The sequence below is a fragment of the Dermacentor silvarum genome, chromosome 4 (genome assembly GCF_013339745.2).
Source record: "Dermacentor silvarum isolate Dsil-2018 chromosome 4, BIME_Dsil_1.4, whole genome shotgun sequence".
Lineage (NCBI taxonomy): Eukaryota > Metazoa > Arthropoda > Arachnida > Ixodida > Ixodidae > Dermacentor > Dermacentor silvarum.
In genome coordinates, this window is record NC_051157.2 from 228,137,143 (window position 1) to 228,152,893 (window position 15,751).

At 47.2% G+C, this 15,751-nt stretch overlaps 1 protein-coding gene across 1 annotated transcript in view; it reads left to right on the forward strand.

Annotated features, from left to right (window-relative positions):
- Nucleotides 1-15,751, forward strand: part of LOC119451027 (DNA mismatch repair protein Msh6) — a 383,914-nt gene that overhangs the window by 172,130 nt on the left and 196,033 nt on the right. Inside the window, exons 15-16 of the mRNA XM_037714459.2 lie at nucleotides 52-247; nucleotides 14,180-14,249. Coding sequence (XP_037570387.1) covers nucleotides 52-247; nucleotides 14,180-14,249 — 266 coding nt within the window. The remainder of the gene's footprint in view (nucleotides 1-51; nucleotides 248-14,179; nucleotides 14,250-15,751) is intronic.

The following is a 15,751-nucleotide window of genomic DNA, read 5'->3' on the forward strand; positions in this document are numbered from 1 at the left end:
CTGCTGGTGGTGGCCTGGGACTGGCACTGGAGCTGCCCGGGGCCTGTGCAGGTGCTGTACGAGAGTGACCCAATGCTGCCCACTGGACTCCGTCAAGTGCTCGAGGGTCCTCTGCACGCAGTCTCCCGGCAGGCGCTGCGGCCTGGTAAGGAGCTTTGGGATGTGCCGCTGACGCTGCGCCATCTTCGTGAGGGTGCCTACTTTGGCAAGGAGTATCCAAGTGCCTTGCAGTCCTTCCTGGACCCAGGTGAGTTAGGATGCATTTGGGTGCATGTCAAAAAATCTAGAAGGTCAAAATTAATCCACAGTGGTGTGTGCCTCACAATCAGATCGTGGTTTTAACCAACACTTGCTAGGCGTTTTCAGGCCTCTGCACTGCCCACGTGACGTCACGCTCCTGGCCCGACACAGCTGGATGCCACTGGTGGAGTCTGTGTGTTGTGGCTGGATCGTATCAAACAATGACGCCAAGCGATGTGGTAGTAGCTAATAAAATTATTCAAGGGACACTAAAGCAAAACACTAAATCAGTTGAGACTGATAAAGCATTGTTTGAGAACTGTACCCTCGTTAGTTTGGCGACAATATTTTGTTTGTCAGAAAAGAAAATGACGGTCAATGTTCTTGAATTTCGCGCTGAAACCGCAAAGCTGGTACATCAGTGTGATGTCACGAATTCCAAAGCAGCTTTCCTATTTTAACCGCGTTCAGTTCAGGGAAAGTTTCCGAAACTTGCCATGTTCAGTCATGGCTCTTTTGGAACCTAATGTACTCCATTGTTACCCATAAAAAATTAACTAAGACCTAGCAGACGCCGTCTGAAGTTCTGACGTCATGGCAAGCTGGTGCGGGAACTCCAAGGCGGCTTCGCCACCCATAATTAGTTCTTGCGCCTTTTCTGTTTAGCTAAGCATCTTCTCACGGTAAGAGTGGTGTTTCTGGTAATGTAAGAGGGTAATAAATGCAGGTGAAATATAATTTTCTCTTTAGCCTCCCTTTGAGGAACTCTAAATGCACAAAATAAAAAGGAAAAAGATATTTTTTTGTGGAATTGCACCAGGTTTGGGGGGCCTTATGCACTGCCACTGAAGAAAGTTAACAGGGTTAACTTTCTTTTCAATTCTAGTGTTCTTTTCAATTCTACACTCTCACCACTAACACTCTCGCTCGTTACCTCACCCATCAGCCTTACCAAGTCTCTCCCCTTTAGAAGAACCCTACCTATATATACTGTGTCGATGAGAGCATATGTTGCCTTGAAGAAGACAAGTCCACTTGTCAAAACGTTGGCTCCAGCTCTCACCTTGATCTCCGAGTTCAAACAAAACATACAATTGATCTCAACAATAACGACAAGACAGCACCTAGCACCTGTAGTTTGACCCGAGCTTGAGACGAAGCGATGGCCGATTTTACTATTTATTTTTTGCTGTCACGGCACAGAGCAAGTTGTAAGAGCGAATTCGGATCGAAGCGGGCGAACTGGTTGCAGCCAGGATCTTGCGCAATCACGCTATCCTTGAAGGGAAGTCACTGTGGGACTTCCGGGCGACAAGAGAAATTTACTGGCTGGTCGAAAACCAGTGACGCAAGAAGCGACAGCGGTGAATCGCCCTCTGCAATGACAAAACCTGTCGCTTGTCACTGTAGCTCAAAAATGGCATCCATGCGATTGCAGCTTTATGCTGTGGTTAGTAAGGCATGCGTCGGCAATGTCAATAAGGGGATTCACTACTGCAGCAAGCACGCCCAGTCATTCACCGCATGAATGCACTCTGCATTAGTCATGTACATGGGAGAACAGCATGCTTGTAAATGGGCAAAATCTTTACTAATGGTCAACAAGATGTTGGTTTACAGAGTATGTTCAGACAAATTATGGTTTGAAGTATGAGATGAATGCCAGCATACTTGTGTGACGAAGAAGTAGTTTATTGATTTGAAAATGTAGAGAGGTCAGCCAGAATATGGAGCATCTGGCGTGCTACTCTACGTAAGGGAAGGGCAAGAAAGAGGGTCACAATGGGGGATGATAATGGGAGGAACTAGATGAAAGGACACATTGCATAAATGTTATCACAAGCGTGAGTCCCGGCCAGTGTCGGCTACTTGTGTGAATCAGCCTTCTTAAGAGTAGTCTCAACTGACTCACTTTGACGTGTATTGCTCGTTGCACGTAGGAGGACCTTTTTGGGTGGTCACACACTCTCGTGGAATGACAGTACCGGTGAATCCGTAACAAGCATTGAGGTGGATGTATTACTCCCAAAGCAGGAGTTGATGCGACAACCTCAGGGGTCCATGCAAGTGCATCTTGGTAGTGACAGGGACCCCTTTGCGATGGCAATAATGGACCTAGTTTTGGGAGTCACCTGTTGACCGACAAACAAGGGTGATGTACACAATTACCATGGCAAGAGTTGGTGAAACTACCTCTTTATACTCAACTGGACCCTTCGCAGCGAATGCCAGGGTAGTCAAATCGTCACATAAAGTCAACATCCGGTTTTCCGGACTCCCTTGGGACCGTGAGAATGTGCGAAAAATCGGGCAGTCTGAAAAAAGGAATGCATGCCTTTAACTCTCTCAAGGGATCAAATCCCCACAACCACGTGCGAAATAGGTTTAAAGGTGAAATTATTAGGCGTCTTTGTGCTCTTGCTGTGACAGGAGATGGTGGTGTATAATAATTAAGAAACACATTTTATGTCCCCTTTGCACTCTTGGCATGCATATGCTTGACACTGCTGTGGTGAAGCTAACTTTTGGGAACTAGCATTATTTATTTATTTCAAGAGAGGCCTTAAGCAGGAGTGGTTACAGACATGAGGAACAATACATTGAGTGCAACGCTTTAGAACCTTGCCATGCTTTACGTGTTTTGATGCCATCGGCGAGGATGACAAAGTCGGCGCGATAGGTGACGGCGGCAAATCCTTTAAATGAAAAAACTTTGCCCAAGAGGTGAAGCATCGATCATTAGACAGCAAAAACCAGACTGTCTAACGATACAGCTGTCCAAAGTAAAATTTGTAGTTTTATCGGCTGTATAAATTGCACTCATTTGCTTACTAACTAAACAAGCATGGGCTCGTGCACGCACAGGCAAACATGAACAGATCTTACACATATGGTGAAATCCTCGTGCATTACCGTAAGGCAAAGAATGAGGTACCCACCTCCTGACAAGTCACTCAATAAGCATCAGTCGACAACATGGCGATTATTACAGACACATTCCCCACACCCTCGCTGTACAGTCCCATCTACCCAGACGTTTACACACCACAATGCAAAGCATGGGGGGCGGCTCGTGCTGATCTCGATCACATTATCCGCGCATGTTCCGCAGCGACACACACCATTCAACACAGCACCAACCCTACATCTATATTCACCATGTCCAAGCAGTGGGAGGCGGTGCTGCTCAGCGCATGCTTGGAGGACCAAATATGGGCAGTCTGGCTGGCCGCCGCCTGAGGAAGGGGGGCTCCGGTGGAGCTAGTTTCCCGGCCTCCGCCTCCCTTGACCCCAGCAAGGACACTCAATAAAGTTTTGTCTCTCTCTCAGTTTTGTTCTTCTCTCTCTCACTCGCTGTCAGAATGCTGGCATAATGAAGAGCGGCAGCAGCGGCGAGCAAACATATTGTCCTGCCTTTACTTCAACATGTCGCAGAAACTCGAAAATACGCAAACTCCACCACTAGGTGCACGAGAACGTAGCGCACATTAAGCCACAAGCCATTTGAGCTCTTGTAGCCTTTGTACCCACCTCAGATTACCTTGAATACGTACCTCCAAGTACACAGCGTGGCCGCGCTCGGCTGCACCACGCACAGCAATGACTGGGCTATATACTATATAACCGACCACAATATTCTAGTCCACAGACTAGCAGAACAACGTATTCTTATCATTGAACAGCTTTGCCTTTCAAATCAAACTTTATTCTAACATTCGGGTTGCTGAGGGCCATGGCCTAAACGCCGCTACACGGGCTTGACTATGACCCAGTACAAATGGCAGGGACAGGCAAATCATCATCATCAGCCTATATTATGTCTACTGCAGGACAAAGTCCTATCCCTGTGATCTCTATAATTACCCTTGTCTTGCGCTAGCTGACTCCACCTAGCGCAAATACATACATGTACAAATACAGGCGAATACAGCAATGCAAATATGCATTTAACGCAAAAAAATAAAGAAATTGCGCATAATAAACCACACAGTAATATCAGACATAATTTAGTACAGATCCAAGAAACATAATTACAATGCATGGTGTCTAACATAAAAGGCAGGCAATGAATACACTATATCGCAACAAACGCAACATCAGCACTAAGATTAGAATATGCAAAAAATACGAATGATATGGGCCAAGTCACCCGGTATAAGCAAAAATGTACAACAGACGTTAGTTCAACAATAGCATTAGAAAAGCGGCAAAGCGGTATGAACACAATAGTACAAGTGTGAGCTCAACGTACAAACATGCGATGAAGGTCCCTAATCAATATTTTCAGATTGTTAGTTGATTCAAATAAAACGGCAAAAAAAATCGCAGCATTTCATTCCCGTAATTAGTGCGCGTGCGCGGAATATTCCATGCTTGAACACGATGAGTGTTATTTTAGTCTTGAAACAGTGCTCATAAATTTCACTTCTAAGGCCTGCGTGGTACTGTTTCATAAGAATTGTTCTATAATAATCTGGTAGAGTCACTAGATTTATTTCATAAAAAAGTGAGCAGTGTGACTGCCATAAGGAACATCCGCAATGGCACGAATAGCCTTTTAGGGGCGAAGCTCCTTAGGGCGTGGGTCTGTCCTTCCTCCGTATGTAGCCACCTGTAGTTTTATGAAGTGTTCGCTAGATGGCGTAAGTCCGCAGCTCTGGTTGGCATGGAGACCGCTATGTATGTATGTATACGCATATATATATATGTATATGTATAGTATAAGCGGAAGCCGACTTCCGCTTCCGGTTCCGCTTCCGGTTCCACTTCCGGTTCCACTTCCGGTTCCGCTTCCGTTTCCGGTTCCGCTTCTGGAAGCCACCTTTCGGCTTCCGGAGAACGCTTCCGGCGTTTTTCTCTCTCGTCCTTAGCTAGGTGCGCTGCGGTGGGTGCACAAGGGTGCTCGTTCCCGACGCGCGTTCTCTTTCTCTCGTTCCCGACGCGCCCTCTCTTTCTCGTCCATAGCTAGGGGCGCTGCATTGCACAAGGGCGTTCGTTCCCGACGCACGCTCTCTTTCTCTCTCGTTCCTGACGCGCGCTCTCGTTATCTCTCGTCCGTAGCTGTGGTTTACCCGAATGATCTCCCGGTGCTTCGCCCACTCATCATCATTCACTTCGTGGATATGCTGTGATTTTTTCTGTATTATATCTAATTTATGAATGTTTCTCAAAGTCGTTGTGCCCCAAACAAGATGACAGTAGTTTATGAGATAAAAACAAAGATTTATTTCGCCAGAAAGGCAAAGCATCGATTGCGATAGCAAATTAGTTGGCAGCTATACAAGGTAAGGATAGTAGTTTTATTGCCAGTATAAACTTGTAAACATAGGCACATTAACTAAATTAACAAGCATGATAACATGCGCCCACAAGCAAACATGAACGTATCTTGCTCGATGACTGCGAAAAGTGGCTGTCAAAACGCTGGAGTAAGTGAGTGAGTGAGTGCAGCGGCGGCGGCGAGCGAATTGAGCTTCGTGCCGGCGCGCACATCAACGTGATCTTAGCCGCGAAAACATGGGGACGGCGGACTGTGCCCCCGCCGCAGATGCCTTCCTAGATAGAGCCGCGCGGGTGGACGCTCACGGCGGAGAATGCCCCTCCCCCCTTCCCTCCTTCCGCTCCACTCCCCCCCAGAGCCTTCCGTCCCGGCGGGACCGCGTGGCCTCACTATTGACCCTTTTCGCGGAGCAGTTTGTTCTAGAGAAACGAGATGGCGCTTACTGCGGCGCGCCATACGTCTGCTCAGCGACCGCGCACAAATATGAAACCATTACCGCTTCAACCTTGCTTCTGTGCGATCAGCTGTTGGAAATGCAACTGAGTTTTCGCTAACGCACTGTACTCCATTCATCCTGATTTGAGTCGTGTGGATTGAAGACATGTGCAGTAGTTGGCTGCAAAAATAGTTAATGGCATCTGGAGAATGAATATGTGGGGCCAAGTTCGCGGACTGCTGCTGCAACTGTCTGTACGTGTTTCCGGCACGTCGAGATGTATGGCTTTCCTCGAGATACACAAATCTTCTCATCCGCCAGCATTGTATTGATAACCTTCAAAAAAGGGCTTCAACCCCGGTACGTCGGCAAGAGTGAGTACCGCTCGTTAAACAATAACGGGAGTAGTGCCGCTGCCTGTCATAGTAGGTTTCGCGCACAGTATCTACATACATGACACATCTACCCCAACCAGCACGGAAACTTACACCCGCTTTTTCGCTAACGTGTCAAGAATAATTGAATGAGCGCGAATATATGCACACTATATACGCACAATAAGTGACGGTACTACACCGATAGCACACGAATGGTCGAAGCTGAATGTTTCGTGACGGTCCACAAAAATGAGTTACTAGCGATAATACGCATTTGCTACAAGGTATTACAATGTGCAGAACAGCTACGTTTCAAGCCTTGTGCGCGGCAAGAACAAGTCTACCGGAACTGAGCATACCCACGAGCGATTAGGCAGAAAATGATCAAATAGTGTACCGCACCGAGGAATTTTACTGAGTCAGAAACATGACAAGCCGCTGCTTCAAAATATTTGCTAAATAAAGAACAAAGACCGAAACACCATAATCCTGATTCAATTAATGAGCGGAAAGTTTCGATAGCTTCAAATACATACTTAGACCCGCTTTTAGAGCAAGCATCATATACGCTGCTCGCACCGCTTAAACATAGCTTAATCAGCTCTAAAAGCGTGTTTGCATCTGAAGCTGCGGCCTAAGCTTCGTGTTGTCCACCCAGTCACCGTCTACGATATCTCCCGAAACAGAGGTTTGCTAAGCCGCGCCGCCGTCATACACATCCATTGTAAACATCAAGGCAACGGAGTTGAGGCAAGCAATGGACGCGTCCCCACGTGATCAAACATGGCAGGGCCCTCGGGATTGCCGTGAAAAGGGTGAATAGTGCGGCTTCTCCACCTGCCCACCCTCCCTCCAGAGAGTTCTTGCCTGGCGGGGAGCAAGCGGCCGCTTGTGCGTGACTGGTAGACTGTGTGCTTCCTTCATACTTCCCGCCCTTGTGTGCACGAGCCGTGATTGCCGGCTCACCGTCGCATGCTTTCACTCGTACATACAGCGTACGGCGATGATTGTATCGCCCGTGGACTTTATGTGGAACCTCACGGCGACGCCGACTGCAGAAATTCGCCTAGAGTGTCCATATAATTGCTATCGCATAAAACACACTCTTGGCAGAATGCCCGAAATTATGGATGTATTTGAAAGCAATGTTCCAACATGCGCAGTCCATGACATGTGTTGTTTGAAAGTTACACCTAGGCATTTGAAACGTAGTAGTATCTGGATTTCTGAATTGTGAAGTTTAAACGGTACGTGGGAGGCAATTATTTTATTTCCAGGCTTAAACAAAACAGGTGTCGTTTTGGAAGTTCTGTTTTGGAACTTTACCGCTCCAAGCCCCACTACTTGATCTTCTAGGGTTCGGTGATGACAAAAGCACTTACTTGAATCGCAGCAGTGCATTTCCTCTCGGTGTGGGGTCAGACTCGTAGGGAAGGGCGAATATTTTTTTGTATAATTCTATATTCGTTATTCCCTTCGATTCGAATTCAAGTATTCGATATGTTCTAATTATTCGGCGCTCCCGAATAGGCAGCCAGAAACCACGGATGGCCGGTACACATCTCGGAGGCTAGGCTTCATGTCATGGCTGCCATACACCAACCATAAATCTCGAAGGCTATACGTTTTTGCGAACATCCTGCGTCGTGTCGCCGCGTCGTTACTTGACGCGTGAAGTTCATCGAGAAAGTTCGCTCCATGTATCCCGGGCTTTACTGGTGAAAAAATAATTGCCAAATGCGTGCGGTAGTGCAAAGCGTGTCGCAAATGATGCGTGCTGCGAAGGAAGTCGCGAGGCCTCGATCGGCCGCTGCGAGAGCCAATCAGTCACGAGATGACGAGAATTGCAGCTTCCACACTGCTTGTGTGCCAAATAGCAAAAGGATTTGCTCATCCATTACACTAATAAAATCGAGCTGACGTAGTAAGCATCTGCTTATTGTTTTCTGGATAGCCTGATAATTCGGCATTCGGTTAATTCGGACGTTTTTTCGGTTCCGTGAAATTCGAATTAACAATTTTTGACTGTAATATGTGATATATACTATTCGAACTATTTGATTCGACATTATTCGACCAGATCACTATTCGCTTCGAACCTCAAGTTCACTATTCACCCATCCCTAATCTACGAGGACAAGTTTTCTCAAATTCTGAAGCCTTTGAGCTCATGCTCCTCCTCTTGAGCGACTGCACTTAGACGTAGGAATAGTGTGTGTAGAAGAGCTGGCAGTATGTATAAAATTACGTAAATAAAATGGCGAACAGCTGGGCAAGACAGCAAACTTCGAATTTGCAAATTGTGTATAAAGAATCTGCTTTCTATTCGTTTTTCGAGAACAGAAAAAGAACTGGCATTTCCTTTAATTATTACTTGACGCAGAAAAAGTAATGGGAAAGAAAGGCACTAGAAAGAAAGACAGAGGAAGAAGAGACTTGTTGCATCCCAGGTAACGGCGGAGATAAACGCTGTTTTTCAACCAGGTCATTTAGTGGGGGGTTCGGTCATGCCTACATACGCAAGTGGGCGGGCACTATTTTGCAAGTTGCCTATTACTTGGTTGCACTACCCGCCGTGGTTACTTTCTGGCTATTATGTTGGGCTGCTAAGCACGTGGTCGTGGGATCAAATCCCCTGGCCACGGCGGCTGCAATTGGATGGGGGCGAAATGCGAAAGCACCCGTGTACTTAGATTTAAGTACATGTTAAGGACCCCAGGTGGTCCAAGTTATTCCGGAGTTCCCCACTACAGCATGCCTCATAATCAGGTTGTGGTTTTTGCTTGTAAAACCCAACATTTGTTTTCGTTTTTTGTCTTTCAATCACGCTTTTGACATTGTGTGCATGCTATATTCTTCTACATTTAAAATTCAGGAATGAATCTTTGCAATAAAACTTCAGCAGTGTCATATGATGCAGGTGTCACTCACTTTTGGTGATTTGCTGTTCGATGTGTTTGAACAGATGTTTGGAGGGAACTTGTGATCACGGTATGGTAGTCCTCATCGCATGACGCGTATCATAATTTGATCACACTCTGGAATGGATGTTGCAGACAGTCCGAAGCAGGGCTGCTTTCGGTCTTGGAAGCCTTTGTTGAAATTATGACATCCATAGTTCGCCGCAAAATAAGGGCCAGTAGCTCCGAGAGATTTGAAAGTGTCGTGTCTCCTAACACCCGGCTGTTCTGGAGACTGCGGTAACGTTTTAGGATGAGCTCTCTGCAGCAAGCACCAGGTGTTACAACAAGGTCCTCAGCGAGGCTGTCTGATTGATGTCAAGGGAAGGCCCCCCTCTGGCTACCCCAATGGTGGGGAGCCATCGTTCCACAGTGATGTGCTAGTGGCACCCTTTTCTGTATTTTTCTGCCTTGGCACGGCAGGCCTTTTGATTCCTGTGCCGTCCCAGGACTGGGCATTTGTGCAGTGCTGGGTGTCGTCGGAGGCAGATGAACTGTTTCGGTTAACTTGGGGTGTTTTCTTGCGTGCAAGTGCTCAGTGCCCCCCTTTTGTGGCATGCGCTAGATTATGCGAGGTGATGGTCGACGTGAGGCTTGCTAATCCCCGACCCACCGCGGTGGCCGCTACTTCTGTGAGATACTAGACCCTCACAGGGAAAATTTAAATGGTGGCAGTGGTAGCTTCAGTTAATGCCGTTTCGGGCCTGTGGTCATGGCAAAAAGTAAGAAAAATCAGACGGCAATGGGCTTCAGTGTCCGAAATTTCAAACATTGGCTCTATAGGGTACGTGTCACGGCTGCAAAAGAGTTAGACTTATGAGACATGTCTGAAAAATGAGTCATTGAGTGTATACGCTCTCATGGAAGCTGAGAACATATGGATGTCAATTTGTGTACAAGAAATGCATAGTTCTTGAGCAGCTCTCTGCCACTAATAAATGTCTAATAAATGTTATAATTAACAGTAATGGTACTTATAAGTAATGCAAAAGATGTCTTGAACACATTAGCGCCCCAGTGAGTAAGATACGAAGGGTGAAAATTTCACTACTATCATGTATTAACCTCAAACGCATCATTGAACTAGACCTGGCATATACATACAACAGTCTGTTTTGCGTAATTGGAATCTATAGATGACGTTGAAAAACACTACTACCTTGCTTCAGCTGCAACATGTATGCATTTTGTGATACGGTGTACAAAAACATACTGCAATATGTCCAAAGTTATCATGTAATATAGCATTTCAGGCACTTTAACAAGATTTCAGTTTTTTTGCCATCACAAAGGAACTAGTTATTTCCGTATGCCATGGAGCCATACGGAGCAGCATGATTGCTGTCGTACCAGTGTCGCGTGGTCTCTGCCAATGTGCTGACATTCCTCTAGCCTACGCCAGAGAGGCTGAGCATTGTACATAAAAAAGAACAACAAAGCAGCGCAACTGGCGTACACTGTAGAGTTCCACTGGAATTTCAGTTTGCGTTCAGGCATCAAACGTGATTAACAGTGGGAGGCGAACAAGAATTTTGTTTGAAGTAAACGTCCCAGGGGTGTTCGAATACCGAGAGTTTTTCTCTCTTTAAATTTTAAGTCTGCCGCCATGACGGGACCCAAAATGCTGGAGTTACCAGCTAGTTCAAATGGTGAGAACTGTAAGTATCACGGCGTCATTGTATGTGGTAGACACTAGAAAACAAAGCACTACAGTCTTTTGCTGTCTCTGAAGTTGGATCTGTGACAACTGTAATGCAAATACACTGTAGGAGTTAATCCAAAAAGGAAGTATTTGTGTTAAAGTTGCGATTACTTCATTGACCTGCTCTAGATTGGAGCGTTCTACTCCAAATTTGAAATTTGCCACTTCAACAATATCCTTCCTACTCCCCCCCTCTTTCCCGTTAATCTGCTCCAAATTCAACATACAGTATACACCGCTTATAACGCAAGTCGCCGGAGTCTCGAATATCCGCACTATAAGCGGTACCGCACTATAACCAAAGCAACAATTTTCAAGGCCCGCACATATACAAAACATGTGCACCGAGCCGCCACACGTATGTGACAGTCGAGGAATGCGGCTCGAACGTTTGCATTCAATTTACCGTTGAATCTTGTTCATTCGAACCAAATCACGCGGCGGCCCCTCCGACCGGCATTGCTCCAGCACCGCCATAGAGTAAAAGCTTAGGAGAGACCCCCCAACGTCGCGCGCAAACAAAACAAAAAAAAAAAAAAAGACGCGGCGGAAATTTTACCCTATCTCAAATGGCAAGGTCCCCGATTCTGCGTTGAGCCGGAACATGCGTGTACAGGGTTGTCCACTCTTGGGGTGAACACGGCTCCGCGTGGCCGCGCTCCGCGCAGCGCCGGTGCCTGTGGCGCGGCCGCGCATCGAAGCAAATCGGCGCAGGCACACGGGGGCCTAGGGGAGGTCCTTCGCGTCGTCTGCTACAACGCTGGCGCGCGCCGCTCTGTCTTTGCAGTGGAATACATGGCGCTAAACGCAGGCGGCCGAGCGCCCGAGGTGGCGTCGTGGGAATGCGCGCTTCACTAACTGCATCATTTTCCTGCTGGTTTTGTCTACAGCTTGTGAACAGGCTGCTTAATCAATTTGCATCAACAGAAGCAAGCTTCTCAGCACATAAACAACTTTTTTTTTTAATTGACGAGAGTAAACGAGCAAAGTTATTGCTTGCGCGCTCTTTATTAGGCCGGGCCCACTTTATTTTACTGCCACAACCATTGGTGCCGTGCATCCGCAGAAGCCCATCAGGCGCGCTTTTCACGATTTGTGTCATGACTACTTCCCCGGCTACTTCCCCACGACGGCAGCAGCATGGCTTGTGCGCTCCTGGCGTTCCTTTGACGGTATTCTTAATTAGGTTTCACCCACTCAGCCTACCTCCCCCCCCCCTCTCCCACCTCACACACAAAAAAAATATAAATAAATTCATCATAGCAAATTTATACGCTGTCCACCTCTATGGCGTATATAGCACAGAGGCCATGTGTCGCTTCGGCACGTATACCCCACAATTACCAAATTATTAAATTTTAGTGAGAATATACATTTGACCAATTCCGAGGTAATAGTGAAATGAAGTGGAAGCGAATAACAACTTAATTACCCGGAAAGACGTGATGTAAGCTGGAAAACTGGCGCGTCGATTATAGATTTCCCACTCCAACCACCTATTCAAAATGAACAGAAACTGCATTCGAAAGCTGCGTGCACTGACTCCAAGAATACGAAAAAAAATGTGAATAAATAAGGAAAGGTCCGCGCCACCTATTTTACACGAGCTCATCCATGCTATCAAACAATCCCTTTAATTGAGAACGCAACTTCCCGCGCAATGTATGCGTCAAAGGACCGGCACCGCTTGGTGATATTACATGCAGTCTGACAACAATAATAAACTGTATTTTTTATTTATTTAGAAAGATGAAAATTGGGCATAAAATTACCGCCAGATCAGATTCCTACATTACGTAAAGCGATCCACGCCTACCTACAAGCGGCATTAACGCGGCCATAACAGAGCAGCGGATGCCACCCCTTAGTTACTGTCACTCTTTTTTGCCAGCCTTAGTGGTAGAATCAATTACAAAAATGATCAAATATATAAGCACGATTGAACAATCGCTCTCTAATTTTCTGCGAAATTTATGGCTGGTGTCAATTACCCAAATCCGGTATAGCATCATGAGTTGCAGGAAACAGAGCGCTAGTCTCATCACGTCATGACACAAATCGTGAAAAGCGCACCTGATGGGCTTCTCCGGATTCACGACACCAGTAGTTGTGGCAGTAAAATAAAGTGGGCCCGGCCTAATAAAGAGCGGACAAGCAATAACTTTGTTCGTTTACCCTCGTCAATTACAAAAAAAAGTCGTTTATGTGCTGAGAAGCTTGCTTCTGTTGATGCAAATCGATTAAGCAGCCTGTTCACAAGCTGTAGACAAAACCAGCAGGAAAATGATGCAGTTAGTGAAGCGCGCGTTCCCGAGACGCCACCTCGGGCGCTCGGCCGCCTGCGTTTAGCACCGTGTATTCCACTGCAAAGACAGAGTGGCGCGCGCCAGCGTTGTAGCAGACGACGCGAACACCTCCCCTAGGCCCCTGTGCGCCTGCGCCGATTTGCTTCGATGCGCGGCCGCACCGGAGGCACCGGCGCTGCGCGGCCACGCGGAGCCGTGTTCACCCCAAGAGTGGACGACCCTGTACGTGCCGACGTCTCAGCCACGCTACCGTAGCCACGCGTAGAAAATGGCAGTGAACCCTTCTTTCTCCTTTATGCTTCCTCTACTTTCTAGTCACGTGTCTACTTCTAGTCACTCAAGGTTCTGGTTTCAGCCTCACTGGCTGTTCGTTCGAACCACGTGCCCTTCTCCTCCACTTCGTCTCTCTTTTTTCCTCGAGCACTCCTTGGGGCGGCCGTTTGAGAGGAGCGTTCGCCGTCTCTGCTGACTTCCGTACTCCCAGGCAGCCGCACTGTAACCGGTATTTCGTTTCCCGCAACTGCACTATAAGCGATACGTGTATACATGGAGTGCTATGGGAAAATTAACGGGAGTCTGAAAAGACTGCACTATATCCGGTCCTGCACTATAAGCGGTTACGTTATAAGTGGTCTATACTGTATTGTGTTCCAGAACCAAAATATTTCTGCTCCAAAAATTCCTCCAAAGCTGGTTTAAGCTTTCCCACCCCTGTTGAAAGTCAGCACTCTGTGTGTGTGCTTGCATCACTTCTCTTTTGCTTTCTTCAAAGATGGTTAGAAAGACAGCAGTGCAGGAGTTACCTGGTGGTGCTTGCGACCTCTATGGCAGCAAGTCCTGCTCTTTTATCAAACAGCTGTCTATTTAATTCATGCAGGGGACCCCACATACCTGACTCCGCAAGAGGACGGCTGTCTTGCTCTGAAGGCATTGGGTGCCTGCATTTGGTGAGTCTGATATGTCCGTCATATCGGCAGCAGTTGCCATGAGTGAAATTTCACGGCTGTAGTTGACAGGAAATGCCAAATTTCATTCTTTCAAGGATAAGTGAACATTTTATCGAAAAAGTGCTTCTATTGTGCTTAGAGGTGTCTTTGCCTGGGACCTCTTTCATGCTATTGTAAAAATTGGAATATAGGTCGATGTGGAATATTGATTGACCCCGGGCTGAGAATCAAATAAAAAAAAATTCTATGCATGTTCAGTAGAAAGTGCGGCGCAAAACTCTCAAGTGAGCGGACGCGCGTCGTGTTGGCTCCGGTTTCAACGAATGCTTTTGCAGCGGAAATCACTCGATACCCACAAGAATTTGGTATCCACTGATTCAGCTCAAGTTCAAGGTGGGGGTTTGATTTTTACAACTTTACGGCCGTTTTGAAGTCATACACACCGGCGGGAGAGCTAGGCCTAACACCTGCCGGCCGCCGCCGCTGCCGCTGGCGGAAACCAAGGAACGGCAGTCGGCGCGTTCAATATGATGACTTACTGACAAGTATGGAGGTCTCTGTGGATGGAGAGTTCGTTCCCCGCAAAGAAATTGAAGAAAGCGCAGGATAGAGAGCCGTAGGATCAAGGAAGTTAGCCTGCGAGAAACCACTGGACCCCGGCGTGGAGCCCCAACGAGGCAATAGCAGCAAGAAATAATGTGAGGAACGGCTGCGACAAATGGCAAGATCAAGCCGCATGCCTCAACTACCCCAAGGCGATTATAAGATCATTCGACCAAGATGCGACCTCCGAGTCGCCGACCATGGGGCCGCCCGACTGGCGACCAGTATTTACTACGCCGCCGAAATCCCAAGAGAAGCCCGAGACGAGGACACCATCTGTACCAATTTTCAACAGAACATGATCGTAGTGAGCACACCCATTGAGGCACATGCTGACAAATACCAGAAGATCTCCCGCATCTAGAACGGCAACCAAGACTTACACACGGGATCAGAGTGGTTCATACAGCTTTATCTGTTACGGAGAATTACGTCTGCCTGCCAGTGGTCGATTTTGGCTTGACGGCACAAGTGCTGCCACGCGGGATGTCTCTGGCCCAGCTTTGCTCATTTGAGGATCACTCAGTAGCATCTATTGCAGTAGACGACAATTCAGCCGATCCTCCTCTGCCATTGCAGTCGGCAACTTGTACCATCGCCGACTTACAGAAAATGATTGCGCCCGACATGCCCTCCGAGCACGCTCGTGAGCTTGACCGCGTTCTGTTTTCCTACCACGATATTTTTTACTTTAACAATCATCCCTTGTCCCAAACCAAAGCTGTTAAACATCACATTAATACCGGCAATGCCCCTCCTATTCATCGCCGCCCGTATCGAGCGTCATCGGCTGAGCGTCAAGTTATTCACGCAGAAGTTCGCAAAATGCTTGCCAAGAACATTATTGAACCGTCGTGTAGTCCATGGGCGTCACCTCTTGTACTGGTAAAAAAGAAGGA